Below are 19,452 nucleotides of genomic sequence, written 5' to 3' on the forward strand. Positions count from 1 at the left end.
TAAAGGAGTTCATCATCACCAAGCCCTTATTATATGAAATGTTAAAGGGACTTACCTAAGAAAAAGGAGTTAAAAAGTATGAACAGTGAAAGGACAGGAAACTCACAGTTATTAACAATCACACAGAAAACAAAAGCAAACTAAGTGGACAGCTAGATCAGGAGAGGAGACACAGAAATGGAGATCACATTGAGGGTTAGCAACAGGGGAGTGGGAGGAGGAGAAGTGGGGAGAAGGTAGTAGCATAGGGGAGAAGAGAATAAGTAGCATAGACGGTGGAGATAAAATAGACAGGGGGAGGATAAGAGTGGTGTGGGAAATGTAGAAGCTAAAGAACTTATGACACATGGACATGAACTAAAGAGGGGGAATGTGGCGGGAGGGGGTGTGCAGGGTGGAGGGGAATGAAGGGGGCAAAATAAGACAACTGTAATGGCATAATCAATAAAATATATTTTTAAAATGGGCAAAAGACCTGAACAGACACTTCTTCCAGGAGGACATCCCAAGGGCCCAGAGATATATGAAAAGATGCTCAGCATTCCTAGCCATCAGAGAGATGCAAATTAAAACCACAGTGAGATATCACTTTACACTGGTGAGACTAGCCATCATAAACAAACAAGTGTTGGAGAGGATGTGGAGAAAAGGGAACCCTAGTGCACTGTTGGTGGGAATGCAGACTGGAGCAGCCAGTTTGGAAAGAGGTAGGGAATTTCCTCAGAAAACTAAAAATGGAACTGCTTTTGACCCAGCAATTCCACTGCTGGGATTATATCCTAAGAACCCTGAAACGCCAATCCAAAAGAACCTCAATGTTCATTGCAGCACAAGTTACAATAACCAAGTGCTGGAAACAGCCTAAGTGCCCATCAATAAATGAATGGATCAAAAAACTATGTTACATTTATAAAATGGAATTCTATGCAGCAGAGAGAAAGAAGGAGCTCCTACCATTTGCGACAGCATGGATGGAACTGGAGGGCATTATGCCAAGTGAAATAAGCCAGGTAGTGAAAGACAAATACTATATGATCTCACCTTTAACTGGAACCTAATCAACAAAACAAACAAGCAAGCAAAATAGAACCAGAGACATTGAAATAAAAAACAAACTGACAGTAACCAGAGGGCCAGGGGGAGGGGATAATGGGGGAACAGGGGGAAGGGTTGTCAAGAACAACTATAAAGGACACATAAACAAAATTAAGGGGGGGAGTGGAATAGGGGAGGGAGATGGGGATGGCTGAGGTGGAGGGAGTTGTGGGGGGGAAAGGCAGAGAACTACTGGGACAACAATAAAATTGTTTTTAAAAGACAGATGTGATGTATTAGGTAAATGGAATTAAGGTCCAGGCTTTACTCTAAGGTTTTAAATTTATCTGACTAGCAGTTAGGCTATGTTTAGTGTGTGCCATAGCTGTAAGTTCTCCTAGCAGGTCAATCTTTCCACCTCTATTCCTCGCCCCTTGGACAAACACTGTTCTGTTTTTATCACCATAGATTACTTTAGCTATCCTTGAACTTCATATAAAAAGAATCATAAAGCATGTACTCTTTTATAATTTGAATACTTTTATTAACATAATATTTTAAGATGCATCTATGTTGTGCTTATTGCTTTTTTATTGCTAATTAATCAGTATGCTTGTATATGAATAAAACATAATTCAATTATTCAGTCTTTTGTCGATGAACTATTTGAGTGGTTTCTTCTTTTTCTCCCTCTCGCTCTCTCTCTCTCCCTGCATCTCCTGTTGTAGCCATTCTGCTGGGGTGTAAAATAATGTTTCATTGTGCTTTTCAGTTGCATTTCTCTGATGACTGAGATGCTGAGCATTTTTATGCACCTAACACCTGTCCATGTATCTTCTTCTGTAAAGTGTCTATTTAAGTCTCTTATACATTTTTTTAAAAATGAGCTTTTTTGAATTCTTGTAAGTAATGGACACCTTAACAACTTTGAGTTTCATATACATAGTGTATGTCTTCATTTATTTAGATGTTTAAGATTTTCTCTCAACGAAATCTTGCACATATTTTGTTAAATTTATTTCCAAAAACTTTATAAATTTTACTCTAATTTAAATGAAAATTTTATAATTTTATTTTCCAATTGCTATTATATGGAAATAATTGATTTTTTGTATATATGTTGCATCACACAACCTTGCTAAACTCACTTATCAATTCAAGTAGCTCTTTTTGAAACATTTTAGAATGTTAAACATATTTGATGATGTCATGTGAAACAAAAGATAATTCTGTTTCCTTTTTTTAAATCCTCATCTGAGGATGTTCTCTGATTTTACAGGGGGGAGGGGAGAGGAAGGGGGAGAGAGAGAGAAAAAAGAGAGAGACAGAAATAAATCAATATGAGAGAGAAACATCGATAGGTTGTCCCTGCATGTGCCCTGACGTGAACCTGCAATATTTTGGTGATGGGAAGGCATCTTGAGCCAATTGAGCCAACTGGCCAGGAGTCTTCCTTTCTTAACTTGATATACTTTTCTTCTCTTTACTTGCTTATAGCACTGGCTAGCATCTTCAGTAAAATACTGAATAAAAGTGGGTAGAGAAATTATATTAAGCTTCTTTTCTGTCAGTCTTAGTGGGGAAGTAGCCGTTATTCTATTAAGTATAATATCATCAGAAGTATCTACACAGATGAGTTCTATTGGTTTGTGGAAGTTCCCTTTTATTTCTCGTTCACTGGAAGTTAAAAAAAAAATGTCAGGTGCTTTGCCACCTGTACCTATTGAAATGGTCATGTGGTTTCCCCCCTTCATTCTGTTATATGGTGAATTAAATTAATTGGTTTTTTATTGTTAAGCCAGTCTTGCACTCCTGGGATAAATCTCATTTGTTCATGATGCATTATAGATTTTATTTTTATTTTTAATTATGTTTTATTAATTATGTTATTACAGTTGCCCCAATTTCCCCCTTTTGTCTCCCTCCAGCCAGCACATCACACTCCCTCAGGCAATCCCCACACCATTGTTCATGTCCATGGGTCATGTGTATAAGTTTTTCTGCTACTCCATTTTTTTACTGTCCTTTACATCTCCATGGATGTTCTGTATCTACCTATTTGTACTTAAAAAAAAAAAGATTTTATTTATTTATTTTTAGAGAAGGGAAGGGAGGAACAGAGGGAGAGAAGCATCAGTGTGCGGTTGCCTGCTCGAGCGTCCCCTACTGGGGACCTGGCCCCCAACGGAGGCATGTGCTCTGACTGGGAATGAACCCTTTGGTTCTGTGCTCTATACAACCTTTTGGTTCTGAGGCTGGTGCTCAATACACTGAACCACACAGCAAGGGCTCTATTTGTACTTCTTAATCCCTTCACCTCTTCACCCATTCCCCCACATCACCCTCCCATCTGGAAACTATTTCAATTGTTGACAAATTGGTATTTTTTGCCATTTTATTGTTCATAGTTTTGATCTTCTTTTTCTTAAATAAGTACCTTTAACATTTTATATAATAATGGCTTGGTGACGATAAACTCTTTTAGTTTTTTCTTCTCTGGGAAGCTCTTTATCTGTCATTTGATTCTAAATGATAGCTTTGCTGAGTAGATATCAATCTTGGCTGTAGGTCCCTGCTTTTCATGACTTTGAATATTCCTTGCCAGTCCCTTCTAGCCTGCAAAGTTTCTTTTGAGAAATCAGCTGACAATCTTATGGGAACTGCCCTGTAGATAACTAACTTCTTTTCTCTGGCTGCTTTTAAGATTCTCTCTTTATCTTTAATCTTTGGCACTTTAATTATGATGTATCTTGGAGTGGACCTCTTTACATCTCTCTTGTTTGGGATTCTCTGTGCTTCCTGGACTTGCATGACTATTTCCTTCACCAAATTAGGGAAGTTTTCTTTCATTATTTTTTTTCAAATAGATTTTCAATTTCTTACTCTTTCTTTTCTCCTTCTGGAACCCCCATAATGTGAATGTTGGACCTCTTGAAGTTGTCCCAGAAGCCACTTATACTATCCTCAATATTTTGCATTCTTTTTTCATTTTGTTGTTCTGGTTGGTTGTTTTTTGTTTTCTTATGTTCCAAATCATTTATTTGATTCTTGGCTTCATCCTCTCCATTGTTGTTTCATGTAAATTGTTCTTTATTTCAATTCATGTATCCTTTGTTTCTGGCTGGATCTTCTTATGCTGTTGAGGTCCTCATTAAGTTCCTTGGGCATCCTTATAACCAGTGATTAGACCTATGTATCTGACAGATTGCTTATCTCCATTTTGTTTAGCTCTTTTTCTGGACTTTTGATCTGTTCTTTCATTTGGGCCATGGTTCTTTGTCTCCTCATTTTGGGAGCCTCGTGATGTTTGTTTCTATGTATTAGGTAGAGCTGCTTTGACTCTGTGAGTTGGTTGTGTAGCCTAATGTAGTAGGTGTCCTATAGGGTCCAGTGGCACAGCCTCCCTTATAACTCAGGCTTAGTGCCCAAGATGTATCCTTCGTGTGAGCTGAGTACCTCCTCCTCTTGTAGTTGAGCCTTGGATGGTGTTGGCTGATCAATGGGAGGGATTTATTCAGGCCAGGCAGCTGCAAGGACAGGCTGTGACCACTTACCACCAACCTCCACCCTCCACGGAGGACAGCTGTGCAGGCAGGGTGGTGATGGTCCGATGTGGTCTGTAGGTGTCGACTGGGTGTGTTGGCCCTGGGGTTTCCCAGGTTGTGCAGGCCAAGATCAGCCCCTACTTATGTTTTACCTGGGGCCACCCTGCCTGAGCTATAAAGCAATCCCAAATGGCTGCTACTAGTGCTGGGCATGGAGATTCCCAGGTGAAGCCAAGTTGTGAATCTAGGCTGGCTCTGCTAGTGCTGGGTCTGGGGCTCATTGAGGCCAGCTGTTGCTTGTATGAGAGGATTTAGGAAGTTCTGAAGCATGAGCTGAGACCAGCCATTCATATGGAAAGGCAACATGGGTGGGCCAGTAAGTTGGGAGGAGCAGTCTCTGAGGACCTCTGGGGCAGGTCAAACAGTGTCCACCTGGTGAAAGGAGTCTCAGACATGGCACCAGCTTGTGGGTTCTGTGGGGAGAATATTTAGAAAAGGGACAATGGCTTCTGCTTGCCTTGATGCCCAACAGTTCACTTTTAAAAGGCTTCCCCAGTGCTGGAGCTCAGAGGGAATGAGTCTGAGTAGCTGAGTCTGTGTGGGGGTTCTTTAAGAGGAGCTGCTTGGAACTCCAGAAGTTTTTTCCACCCACTGAATACCCAGTGGCTTTTGCAGCCAGAAGTTGTGGGAACTTATCTTCCTGGCTGTGGAACCCTAGACTGGGGGGCCTCTTGTGGGGTAGGGACTCCTCTTGTGGGATATCCCTCCTGAATTTTAATTTACCACATGTGAGTCTAGGACCAGCCAGTTCTGAATCTGCACCCCGCCCCTCCACCAGTTTGGATGAATTTGGTTTCTTTAATTCTGAGTTGTCATACTTCCATTCAACTCAGTTTCTGATGGCTGTGAGTGATGGTTGTTCTACATTTTAGTTGTAATTTTGATGTGGTTGTATAAAGAGGTAAGCCATGTCTCTATGCCACCATCTTAGCCAGAAGTCCCTTGTATTATAGATTTTACGTATTGCTGGGTTTGATTTGCTGCTATTTTTATATAGTTTCTTTTGCAACTGTATAAATGAGGTTAATTGGTGTGTGATTTTCTTTTCTTGTGTCTTTGTCATATTTAGGCATCAAAGTTATCCTAGTAATATGAAATATTTGGGAAGTTTATCCTTGTCTCTATTTTCTCAAAGAGTACATATAATACTGGCATTCTTTCTTCCCTAATTCACTAGTAAAATTGTCTGGGTTGGTAGTTGGTTTCTTTCAAGATTTTCTCCTTATCTCTGAATTTCAGCAACTTCACTATGGTGTGTCTAAGGGTGGTTTTTCTTGTATTTACTTTGTGCTTTACTGAGCTTCTTAGGAAAATCATTGACCATTATTTCTTCAGATATTTTATCTGCCCAACTCCATCTCTTCTCCTCTCTGCAACTCCAGTTGCATATATGTTAGACTGCTGGAAATTATCCCACATGTCCCTGAAACTCTCTTTATTTTTAAACCTTTTTTAAAGGTTTAAAAAACAAGACTATATAAACTTGGAATGCCTTTCAGTGTTTGCCTGCTTTTCATTGCTGTCCAACATTTTCTAGTAATTCATTTGTTTACTTTTGTCCACAGTTTAAAATCATTATCTGTAGGTGGGTTAGTGTGGTATAATCTACTCCATCATTATTGGAAGTGGAACTCCTTGTTTGTATATTCTTAGGCTTAAGTCAATTTGCTCATTATCCACCTTGTCACCAGATTTAAAGACCCCTGTGTTCCCAACCTAAAATAACCAGTCACTAGATCATAATAATCCTATCCAGGCATGCTTCCTGAATCTATTGACATCTAACCTCCTCAGAGCCACTAGATTAGGTTCTCCCTTAGCTAGTCTTACAAGCCTCAGTCACTTCCCGTATTGCTTGAAGTATCTTCCTAAAAAACATCCTTTATCGTGTTGCTCACTTGTTGCAAGGCCTCGCTAGGCTTCTGCAGGTTTAAATCCATTTGCTTTGGTCTATAAAATTACTCATAATTCAATCTATGTGCTGCTGTTGCTCCACATAAAACCTGTTCTCCTGATATATTAAGCTTTTCTCTGTTCTTAGGACATATCAGAACTTTCCATGTTTTTGTATTTTGTACTTTTTATCCTGCCTTCTTGGGCTATTTATTTGTATTTGTCTTTTCTAGATTTAGTCTTAAAATTTTATTCAAATATTACCTCTTCTGAAAAGTCTTTCCTACATAGGTTACTCCTGTCCTCAACATCTCACTTCTATATTCTGATAGCACTTACAAATTTGGGTGTTGAGTTGGTAGGTCTGTCTATCATCTACATAATCTCCTGTTTCCTTAAGTAAATTCTAATCTTCTTGGTCAAGGTGTCTTTCAAATATGGTTTATTATTCTCTATAACATCTAGTTAGCATTCTTTACCCTGTGATGACATTGTAAAGAATATATCTCAGCAATGCTACTCAAAGTAATGATTTTACATATGTAAATTTAAGGGCACAGACCCAAAAGAAGAAACTAATCAGACAGTTCATATATCATTCTATTATTTATTGTTTTCTTTTAGGAACATCTGCACCCTCAGCAAACATCCCTACAGGGTTCTGCAGGAATGGTGGAACCTGGGCAAATGGCAGATGCATTTGTCCAGAAGAATGGAAAGGGTTGAGATGTACAATTGGTAAGTTTCTTGGGATAATACTAGGGCATGAGGTTTAGGTGAATCTTGTGTTAACAAGGACAGCAAAAAAGCTTCTTGAAGCTTCTGCTAGTGATTATAGTAACAATGGGTATAATAATGATGGCTTTTGTGTTTATTACCTCAATAGCTGAGTTTTGGTGCTATTTACCTGTATGTTTAATACACCTTGTCTCTTTTCCAGGTATCAAGTTTCTTTGTAAACTTGCTGCTGCTTTCCTTTCTAGGTGCAGTGTCTAACACAGAGTAATTGGTGATATGGTTTTCTCGGGTCCTTTCAACTTGTGATAAGCTATATTACACCATTTCAATTCTAATGCATTTATTATCTATCACAATTCTAACACATTTAACTTTTTCTGAAATCAAGATGTATCATTCTATTTAAGTATGTACTTGGATGAAGTTTTTGTCTTTTCTTCCTTTCTCTTTAAGAGAAGTTATTAATTTAAAGGTTTGACAGTGATTAGTGGTATCTCAGAATCAAAGTTCAAAGTCACTTGTTGATCTGCAGAGTGCATCTCAATACTATGCACACTTCATGCTACCTACTTAGGATCCAGAGTTCCAGAAGCACACCGCCACCATCCTGTACTTTCCTACCAGCCAGCATATTCCACATACCCAAGACCTTGGCCTTTTTGCTTGGACCCACATCTTCATGATGCTCTTTGCCACCACAGGCTCTAGGTTTTCAAGATTTCAACTTACTTGACACACTGTTCTTGATGATGTGTTAGCAATCACATCCCACCTCTACCAAATATTGTGCACGTTTAAAGAATTTTTATTTATTTATTTTTAGAGAGGTAAAGAGAAGGAGAAAGTGAGGGAGAGGAACATTGATGTGAGAGAGAAACATAGATCAGTTGCCCCTTGTTCAACTGGGGACCAAACCTGCAACCCAGGCATTGGCTGGAATTGAACTTGCGACCTTGTGCTTTGCAGAAGGACACCCAATCAACTGAGTCACACTGGTCAGGGCTGTATTATGCACATTTAAACTGGAACCTGTTATCTAACATACTAGTTCTTCTAATGGTACTAACTTAACCACATAAGAAAGTATGAAGTTCCGGGTGGGCCAGTGAGTCCTATAAGCTTTGTATTACCCTTCAAATTATACTGGATAGGTTTTGAACTTTGACTCTTATCTGGTTTGAAATTTTTTTTAAAGTATAATTTAAAACGAAAAATTTTTTTCTATTTATTGTAGCTAATTTCTGTGAAAACAGTACGGAGAACAATTTTAATTTTGGCCGAATTCCAGTGGGAAGTTATGGCTCTTCCTTTGAAACATGTGAAAAGGACACTCTAAATGGTATGTACTTTTCTAACCCTCACCCCTGTTTCAGTAGGTAAATCACTCCACTGGGTCATATATACCATCCCCTCAACTAGGATTAGGTCCTGGAAGAGGCATCAACAAAGGCTTTGTAGAAGAGTTTGGCTCCCTTTTACAACGTCAATGTTCAAAATTTAGGGTGTTACCTCACAGAACTCTCAATTTCCTGAAAACCCTAATATGGATCAGTTGTAAATTCCTTTTGCTACTTCTTCAACTGGTTATTTTTTTTCCCTCCAGTCTATCTCCTAGAGTTTGATCAGGTTAATGTCTACTTTTTAAGTTATATAGTTTGTCTTAATTTTAAAAATCAGCTACATTATTGATTTGTACCATATCTATTTTCAGACTTCATCTTTCTAGGTAGAGATGCACAGTTAAGTCTGTCCATAGCTGGGGGTCCTTCATCTCCTCAGTCATTTTAGTTATCCATCCTGGAACATTCTCTGGCTTCATCACATCTTTCTTGAGGCATGATAACCTTGTTTGCATTGAAGTATTCCAAAAATAAAGGGATAAATAGTATTTCTAATATGCTCTCTAATGATATCCAGGATTCTGAAGACTTATTTGATTTCAATGGCACATTGGGTAGTATCTTTTGAGAGTAGCCCGCAGAAATTCATGGATTCCTTTCCTGACAGCTTAGAGCCCAGTAAGCCAGCGGTCTTCCCTTTATGTTTCACCCGTCCTTTGTTTGCATCCACTTGCATCTCACCAGTCCTCCAGCCTCCCGCCTATTCCTGCAGGTTATCATCCATCTTTTTTCAGAACTGGATACCTCAGTAACACAGCCAGTTCTAGGTCATTTGTGAAAATGTTTGATAGAACTTCTGTCAGTAATGACCGCGGGCAAAATTTCACGTTTTAGTTACATATTTATTTTCATGTATGCCAAGGGCTCTCTGCAGCACTAAGTACATTTTATGTACTGCTCTTTCCCATGTGTTTTTTTACCTTATTAATTCTAAGAAATTATATAGATTGACATTCTATTTGCAGAATTCAAATTGCTTCTGCCCACATACCGGGTGAGGCAAAAGTACGTTTGCTGTTGTGAGTACATGAAACACAGGGTCTATTATTGTATTATTATTTATTAATTATTGTATTATTTTCCATATAAACAACTGTAAACCTACTTTTGCCCCACCCTGTGTATCACTGTTACTCAAAAATTCATGATACTACTCTTCACATAGGAACTGTATTTTCAACCTCTTTTTTTTAAAGATTTTATTTATTTGTCTTTAGAGGGGAAGGGAAGGAGAGAGGGAGAGAAACATCAGTGTATGGTTGCCTTTCGTGTGTCCCCTGCTGGGAACTGGCCTGCAGGGAACCGGCCTGCAACCCAGGCATGTGCCCTGACTGGGAATCGAACCGCAATTGTCTGGTTTGCAGGCCCGCGCTCAATCCGCTGAGCTACACCATCCAGGGCCTGTATTTTCAACCTCTTGATTGAAAGTTCAGATGTAAGAGGGGGCTTCAACTGTATTAATACTTCTTATACTGTATACAGGGGAGTCAAACTCATTTTCATTGGGGGGCCACATCAGCCATGAGGTTGCCTTCAAAGGGCCGGATGTAATTTTAGGACTGTGTAAACGTAACTACTCCTTAACTAGGGACAAGGAGCTCAGCACCACTGCCAGGTAGAAACAAGGTGCTGGGCCGGATAAAACAAGGTGGAGGGCCGCACTCAGCCTGCGGGCCTTGTGCTTGCTACTTGTGGTGTATGGATATGTCCATGGATACTTATTATCCTAATTTTATATGTTTTTATGCCTAAGCATTTCCTAATAATTTATAAAACAGATAACTGTGCTATTAATCAGGAAGAGTAAAAATTTTAGTAATATGTTCATCAAGGGATAAAATACTTCCTTAATATGTATTATGTTTTGGAGACAAGAAAATCAGTATCTTTCAATTGGTTATTTATTTTCTTCCCTGAGCATATATTATAAAATGTTATTATACATAACTTTGAATTTCAGATTTAGCCTATAATTTTATTTTTATAAGATTTTATTTATTTTTAAAGAGGGGGCATGAGGGAGAAAGAGAGGGAGAGAAACATTGATGTGTGAGAGAAACGTTGGTTATCTGTTGCACACCACCTACTGGCACCTGGCCTGCAACCCAAGCATGTGCCCTGACTGGGAATCCAACCGGCTAGTTTGGTTCACAGGCTGGCACTCAGTCCACTGAGTCACCCCAGCCAGGGAAAGGCCTGTAATTTTAAAACTATAAATTCGATCCCTGGCTGGCGTGGCTCAGTAGATTGAACACCTGCCTGCAAATCAAAGGGTCACTGGTTCGATTCCCAGTCAGGGCACATGCCTGGGTTGCAGGCCAGGTCCCAGTAGGGGGTGTGTGAGAGGCAACCATACTTTGGTGTGTCTCTCCTTCTCTTTCTCCCTCTCTCCCCCTCTCTAAAAATAAATAAATAAATAAATAAATAAAAATTAAAAAGCTACAAATTTCAACTATTGGCAAATTTACTTTTAGTTTCATATTAAGAGTTACTTCTAATCATTCAGTTTTGTATAACAAATGAGCAAAACACTTCTTAATGATTTTGAGTGGATAGATATGGAGGAAAAGGTGCATTGGAAATACAGTTGCTTACAAAATAAAATTCTTTCTTTAAAGTATATTTTATTGATTATGCTATTACAGTTGTCCCAGTTTTTCTTCACTTTATTCCCCTCTGCCCTGCAATCCCCCTCCCATCAGCATTCCACACCCCTCTTAGTTCATTTCTATGGGTCGTACATACAAGTTTTTTTGCTTTTCCATTTTCCATAGTGTTCTTAACCTCCCCCTGTCTATTTTGTACCTACCATTTATGCTTCTTATTCCCTGTACCTTTTCCCCCCTTCTCCCCTTCTCCCCTTCCCACTGATGACCCTCCATGTGATCTCCACTTCTGCGATTCTGTTCCTGTTTTAGTTGTTTACTCAGTTTTTTTTATGTTCAGTTGTTAATGGTTGTGAGTTTGTTGTCATTTTACTGTTCATATTTTTTATCCTTTTTTCTTAGATAAGTCCCTTTAACATTTCATGTAATAAAGGCTGAGCAATGATCAACTCCTTTAACTTGACTTTATCTGGGAAACACTTTATCTGCCCTTCCATTCTAAATTATAGCTTTGCTGGATAGAGTAATGTTCGATGTAGGTCCTTGCCTTTCATGACTTCAAATACTTCTTTCCAGCCCCTTCTTGCCTGCAAGATTTCTTTTGAGAAATCAGCTGATGGTCTTCTGGGAACTCCTTTGTAGGTAACTGTCTCCTTTTCTCTCACTGCTTTTAAGATTCTCTCCTTTTCTTTAATCTTGGGTAATGTAATTATGGTGTGCCTTGGTGTGTGCTTCCTTGGGTCCACCTTCTGTGGGATTCTCTGAGCTTCCTGGACCTTCTGGAAGTCTTTTTCCTTTGCCAGATTGGGGAAGTTCTCCATCATGTTTTCAAATAAATTTTCAATTTCTTGCTCTTTCTCTTCTCCTTTCTTGCTCTTCTCCTTCTGGCACCCCTATGATTTGGATGTTTGAATGTTTAAAGTCATCCCAGAGGTTCCTAAGCTTCTCCTTGTTTTTTTGAATTCTTGTTTCTTCATTCTGTTCTGGTTGAATGTTTATTTCTCCCTTCTGGTACAAACTGTAGATTTGAGTCCCAGTTTCCTTCCCTTCACTGCTGATTCCCTATATGTTTTTCTTTATTTCATTTTATATAACCTTCACTTCTTTCTGTATTTTTCAATCATACTCAAACATTTCTGTGAGTATCCTGATTACCAGTGTTTTGAACTTTGCATCTAATAGGTTAGCTATCTCTTTGTCACTTAGTTGTTTTTCTGAAGTTTTGATCTGTTATTTTACTTGGGCCATATTTCTTTGTCTTGGTGCACCTGTTATGTTTTAAGGGGCAGAGTCTTAGGTATTTGCCAGGGTGGGGCAACCCAGGTTGCTACATTGCGGCACTGTATGTGGGGGACAGGTCAGAGAGGGACCAATGCCACTTGCACAGCTTTCAGCTGGCTTTCAATCACTTTCCCCACTACCCACAAGCAAATTGGGCCCTTCTGGTGCTGATTCCTGGGTGGGTGGGTTTGTGTATGTTCTAGGACCATATGTGTTTCTCCAATGAACTCTCCTGTGAGGCTGGGAGTTTCTCCTGCCACTGTAACACCCACGTATAATAGACAGAGGTTTTGAGGCTTTCTTTCCCTATGCAGGAACCCTGGGTTTCTCGGTCTGTCTTGCTCCTCAGTTGTTCCTCCCAGTTTATCCACATGCGAATGTGGGACCTCGAGCCACCTTGCCCACCCAGTCCTCTAGCTGCTGCCTTACCATGGATTTTGTTCACCTTGGCTGCTTATCTCTGCCCCTCCTACCAGTCTAGATGAATATTTCTTCTTTAATTCCTTGGTTGTTGAACTTCCATACAGTTTGATTTTCTGGCAGTTCTGGTTTTTTGTTTTTAAATTTGTGTTGTCTTTCTTTTGTTTGTACGAGGAGGCAAAGTATACCTATCTATGCCTTCCTCTTGGCCAGATAAAAAATAATATTCTATGTCTGAAATTTTAAATATGTCATAGTGGAGAGGTGGGGCCCTCATATGAGGTAAGAGTGACCTTAACCTCTTACTTTAATCATTGTAGAATAAATCTCTAATTTCAGTGTCTCTAGTAGTTTCCCAAGAAGCAGCTGCCCAAAGCTGGTCCTAAGGAAAGTTTGATCTTCTGATCAGCTATCCCTTTAATGACACTAGAGGTGATTTTATCTATTAACAGCCTCTTAAGTGTTAGCCATAGAAGGACACTAAGGTAAGGATGCTCAGATTATAATCGTAGGAAGTAAATCCAGTGATTCAACAAGTAGTTATTGAGAACCAACCAAATATCTAATAGTTGCTGCAATACAGTAGAACTCTTTGCCTTTCAGGTATTATCCAGATGAAAAAAAGGGGGAAAGATCAACTTATTATTCAGTGTCTAGTGGGGATTTTCACACTGTTTCTGTTCTCTCAGCCTTATATTTCCTCACCACTTTCAATTTAAAGCCCTGTCCCTTATTGTTGGAAGGCAAATCTTCCTTGCAGACTTCAAAGGAAGGAAATAATAGTCAACAGGTCTTTTGACACCCAGATCTAAAAATCAAGGAAGTAGTAACTGCTTAAAATATTCTTGTAGTAACTGTCCAATTCACTTTTCTACTGCTTTGTATCAAACCACCACACACTTAACAGCTTAAAACAATAATGACTTAGAATTTTCAGTTTTGTGGTTTGACTGTGGCAACTGGGCGTGGCAGCAGGAAGGTCTAAGATGATCTCATTCATGTGGGCCATCTGTGCTGGCTGTTAGCTGGGTGGTGGGTGGTGAGGAGGGGCACAGTGGGGGGCTCAGTCCTCCTCTGTATGGCCTCTCATCCCCCAGTGTATTAGACCCATTTTCTTATATGACAGTCTCGGGATAGAATTCCTACAGAGCGAAGGCCAAAACTTCAAGGCTTCTCAAGGCCTACAAGGTTCTTCCCAAGAACCTTCTCAAGGTTCAACAACTGATACAATGTCGTTTTTTCCACATTCACTTTGTCAAAGAAAGTTTTAAAGCCAGCCTAGATTCAGGAAATGGAGGAACCGACTCTGCCTGTGGATGGAGAAATAGCAACATCACACTTGAACAGGCATGTACACAGGAGCAGGCGGGTGCTGTGGCCATATTTGCAAACACTCACTGTCTTTTTTTTTTCTAATTTTTATTAAAGCGGGCCATCCAAGAGCAACCAGGCTGTGCCATCTTGATGAATATGGAAAAATACAACTAGGAGCACCAAATGTAGGAGATTGCAATTTAAATCTGGAAATCCTGGAAAAGCAGGTATGCGCTCTGGTCCCTGTGATGGGCAGCTGGAAGAAACCTGGTGGTCAAGTCAGTGCTTTTTAGAACTCTCAAATTAGAAATAACAAAAACTAGTCATTAAAACTGGTTTTATTTTAAAGTTGGCATCTGTTTGTGAAAATGGATAGTGGAACATGTTGGTTCAACAAATTGCAGCAAATGACGATCTAGAGCACATTTTAAATGGCATCATCTTTTTAAACCAGTGAAGTTTTTACCAAAAACAGATCCTGACATTTCAGACCTAAAGTAAGGTATTTTAATGATGTACTCGATCATAATAAGGAGAAAAACCTATGACCAAAGGCTTTTTCAGACAGGAAATTCTAGAACATGATGATCATCTCAGGACTATATTCATGAGCAGGTGAAGTAGGAAGTACATCTGAGTACATATTTTTTTCATGCAGATTAAATTACTTTGACTAAGGATATACCCAAATACATATACCTGGGATCACTAACACCTGGGGCCAAACAAGGGCCAGAAGAGGAAGCATACCTTCACCTGGTTCTTCCAGGTGCTAGGCATGTTACAGATCTCATTTAGTTTTTATAGAACCTCTGCGAATTTGATGTTATTCCCATATTGTAGGTAATTATAGCTAATAACACTTACTAATTATTGAGCACTGACTGCATGCTAAAGGCTGTGCTGAGCATTTTACATATATTATTGTATCATATTTAATTCCTGTAACACCTCTACAGGTGAGTGTTAATGTACTCCTTTTGTACAAGAGGAAACTGTGGCTCTGAACGGTTATGGTACTTTGCCCTGTGAATCACAGACAAAATGATGGGCTGCTTTTGACTTTAAAGTCCACCCTGTTCCAGTGGGTGGAGGTGGACGAGAGTGTAGGGGGGACAAATGGTAATGGAAAAAATACAATAAAAAATAATGTAAAAAAAATAAAGTCCGCACTGTACCATACTGGCTCCCTAATTACAGATGAGCAGGGGTGGGAGTGGGGATGGCGGCTGTGTGTGGAGGTGGCTGCCAGTGATGGAGGCTGTGCCTCCCACCCAGGTTGCGGGAAGGACTTCATGTTCTGGAATCTGGCAGGCCAGTGTTTGACTATTAGCTCTGCCATTCCCATAGTGCATGAACTCCGAGTGCACTCCTCACCCACTCCAAGGCTTTAACGAGGGATGAGAGCACTCCACTCATTTAGCAAAGTGCCCAGCACCCAGCAGAAACCCGGCTGCTGAACGGGAGCATTGTTTCTGTCTACTGATTGGATTTGCTTCCAACTCTTTCCCAAGCTTGAATAGCCTGTGATGCTGGCTTGATTTTTGAAATGGTGCTGCCATCTAGTGAAAAACTAAGTGCGAGACACACACACACACACACACACACACACACACAACTGAGCCCTGGGCTCCACTAATGACAGCATGAAGTAACATGTTGTATGTGCACATGAGAATGTGGCGCCGGCTGGTACATGGAGAGGTTGTCTGAGTCCATGCAGCCTAAACTATCCACACTGAAAAGCTAAGCTTTTCAGCTGAAAAACTCACAAAAGGCTTCTGCTGAGGTAAACCTCTCAAGGTTTTTTAAAAAGGGAGGGGGAGAAAGTCATCCCAAGCTTTATTCCTTATTCCAGGATATGTACGTGGGCATGGTTTATGTTGCATCAGACCATTTTGCAGAGTGCTCTTTCTGTGAGACTCACAGAACTAAAAAAAAAGCTCCTTGTCCAAATATTTTCTTTCAGGATAGTCACAATAATCACTATCACATGAAATTTGGAAAGCCTGTAACAAGTAAATCTATTTCATCTTATTAATACATTTACCCTTCACAGACCGATAATCTTGTAAAATACAATAAAAATGAATAACTTGGAAAATGAAATTAAGAAACATATATAATACAAATCCATTTTACAAATTATTATATGTAACAGCACAGGATTGTGATATAAGTTTACAACTGTTGTGTAATTTATAGTCAGAAAGAAAGAAACTTGAAGAGTTGAGTGGATGTGATGGTCAGGAGATTGAAGCTCAACTGAACTTCAGCTTACTCACTGGTAGTTGCTTGGAAAGTGTTTATAGATGTAGTATAAAACTTTTTTTTTTTACAGATAGACAATGCCACAGCAAATTTCTCAACAATTTCTGAGGACGCCCAGATTTTAACAGCTAATGTGAACACGTTAACTCCTGAGAACATCACTTCTGCTACAAAAGTGGTCGGACAGATCTTCAACATATCCAGGAAGGCTTCCGATGCGGTAAACCTCACAAGGTTTTTCAAAAAGGGAGGGGGAGAAAGAAAGTCATCCCAAGCTTTATTCCTTATTCCAGGATGTGGACATGGGCATGGTTTATGTTGCATCAGGCCATTTTACAAAGCGCTCTTTCTATGAGACTCTCAAAGAACTAAAAAAAGGCTCCTTGTCCAAATATTCTCTTTCAGGATAGTCACGGTGATCATTGCTACATGAAATTTGGAAAGCCTGTAACAAGTAAATCCGTTTCATCTTATGAACACATTTACCAAGTACATTTGACCTCAGCATCCCTGTTGAATTCCAAGAAACTGGTGTTCTAAGGAACTCACTTTGGAATGTGATGTTTTAAACTGTGATTTCTTTCTGCTAGGCATATTTGCATTTTAGTTTTGGCTTTCTAAGAAACTTAGAGCTAGTTTACATTTCTCATAAACTGCCAAACTCAGTTACTTGAAAACAAGAACTGTGGTGAACATTTACCACTGGCACAGCTCGGGTGCTGGTCAGACAGTGTTTACCAGCTGAATACCAACGTGGCCTGAAAATATGCACTCCTTTCTTCTACTCCCTGTAAATGTTTTATTTCAAAACAATTATTTTATGTTAGCTTAGCACCTTTGGAAATTAAGTAGGATTTAAATCATAAGTTGATAAAAATGGAATTGAAAGAGAAAAATAATGACCACCAAATGTAGACTTTATGGAAGGATTAGCTAGTAAAGACAAAAGGGTATTAATAACTCAAAAGAGGGCAGTTAAACAATCAGCGAATGTCAAGAGATCCTTTCCAATGTACTCCTGATTTTTTTCTTAAATCCTCACCAGAAGATGTGTGTGTGTATATATATATATATATATATATATATATATATTGATTTTAGACAGAGGAAGGGAAGGAGGGAGGGAGGGAGAGGGAGAGAGAGAGAGAGAGAAAGAGAGAGAGAAACATTGATTGGTTGCTTCCTGTGCATGCCCCAACTTGGATCAAATTGCAACTCAGGCATGTGCCCTGACTGTGAATTGAACCTGCAGCCTTTTGGTGTATGGGACCACACTCCATCCAACGGAGCCACTGGGCTAGGACCTCCTGATTTTTTAATTTTAAGAAAACTAGAAATACCTTTGCTAAGTCTAATAGTTACTAAGGGTAACTAATAAGTTATATTAAGTATTGTGAGCTGTAATGTTCTGACATTCAGAGTGCTGCACTCTTTGTATTTTGTTTCCGCTTTTGTATCCAAGCATCTGGTTTTATGTTCTTGGGGATGATGTGGAGGTTCTGTGGAAGACCTTGCCATAAGTTCAAATTCAGAGACTTAAGCTTCCTGACTGCCCCAATTTGTATTTTCACTGTGCCTTATCTTTATTCTCTGCCATCTGATGTAGATTGAAAACTAAACCTTTAGTTCCACTTGATACCATAATAATTCGCGATAATGATGGCTGTGATAGTTATGATATATGTCCTCTATGATGACTGGTTTTTCTTCTTGGCAGGCAAAAGTAATTGCCATATCAACAGTGAGTCAACTTCTAGCTGCCAGTGAAGATGTTTTTCAAGAAGCTACTGCTGAGGATGATAATACCTTTGCAACGTAAGCACAATTCCAGTTTGTAAAGAAAACGTGACAAAGTGCTCTTTACTTTCCCAGGTTAAAGCATTATTAGAGATGTCTGTTTATCTCATGGATACACTAACTGGCCAGTGCCTCTGGAATGTGGATTAAAACCTTGGCTTTCTACCTGATCTTCAGTGACTAGATGGAGCGATGTATATTAACCTTTGGTTCCAGGTGTGGCCATGGATAGAGAGTACTTGGGATGCTTTGGATTCACACTTGTTGTCATAGACTTAGTTTGGTATGTCAAAGAAGCAACTTGCATGTGCTGTAGGAACCCTGCAAATGCCTTTCTCAACTTACAGAGCTGCAAATAACAGCCTAACTTTTCCAGACACATTGGTAGCTCAGCTCCCCCCAAAATCCTGTTGTATTTTGATTAAGCTCTCTCATGGCTACATTGAACCAAAAAAAGGATCCAACTCCACCTGTTTTCTCTCTTCCTGACTCCTATGTTCTGGATGTCTTTTGGTTGTATATTTATACTAAGACTCATGCACTTTATTCATAGAGGTCTCCCTCTAGAATTCCCTGTGTTTTAAAAATCTTATATACAGTTTTCTTAACTCTTTTAAAATATAATATGCATGCTCATTATAGAAAAATAAAAAAATATGTAGATAAGAAAATTTTAAAAAATCACTGTACTTTTGTTAACTTGTTGGTATGTATTCTCATGGATTTTTTTCTATTTGTGTGTGGGTGTGTTGTATTATATAATCTATTGATTTATAACTTTCTTTCATCACTGAATAATACCTTATAACCATCTCTTTATACAAATACCTATACATCTACATCACAAATTTTAGATAACTGCATAATGTGAATGAACTTTTATTTAAGCAAGTCGCTGCCACTGGACATTTAGATTGCTTTAAGTCTTTTATTATTTTGAGCGATCAACATTCTTGTACATAATTTTTGTTTGCATGACCCATTATTTCCTTAAGAGAAATTCCTATAAGTAATTCTCAGTTTTCTAATGATTATAACTAGTACCTCGTTAGTGTTGAGGCTTTAAAGTAGAAAAAGCACAAAAGCATGAAA

The 19,452-nt window shown here is 39.1% G+C and overlaps 1 protein-coding gene across 1 annotated transcript in view; it reads left to right on the forward strand.

Moving 5' to 3' along the window:
* Positions 1-19,452, forward strand: part of ADGRG7 (adhesion G protein-coupled receptor G7) — a 68,051-nt gene that overhangs the window by 12,820 nt on the left and 35,779 nt on the right. Inside the window, exons 2-6 of the mRNA XM_037160850.2 lie at positions 7,158-7,271; positions 8,506-8,610; positions 14,407-14,519; positions 16,634-16,783; positions 18,281-18,378. Coding sequence (XP_037016745.2) covers positions 7,158-7,271; positions 8,506-8,610; positions 14,407-14,519; positions 16,634-16,783; positions 18,281-18,378 — 580 coding nt within the window. The remainder of the gene's footprint in view (positions 1-7,157; positions 7,272-8,505; positions 8,611-14,406; positions 14,520-16,633; positions 16,784-18,280; positions 18,379-19,452) is intronic.

Source organism: Artibeus jamaicensis, unplaced genomic scaffold (assembly GCF_021234435.1).
Source record: "Artibeus jamaicensis isolate MK-2021 breed Jamaican fruit bat unplaced genomic scaffold, CSHL_Jam_final contig_558, whole genome shotgun sequence".
Lineage (NCBI taxonomy): Eukaryota > Metazoa > Chordata > Mammalia > Chiroptera > Phyllostomidae > Artibeus > Artibeus jamaicensis.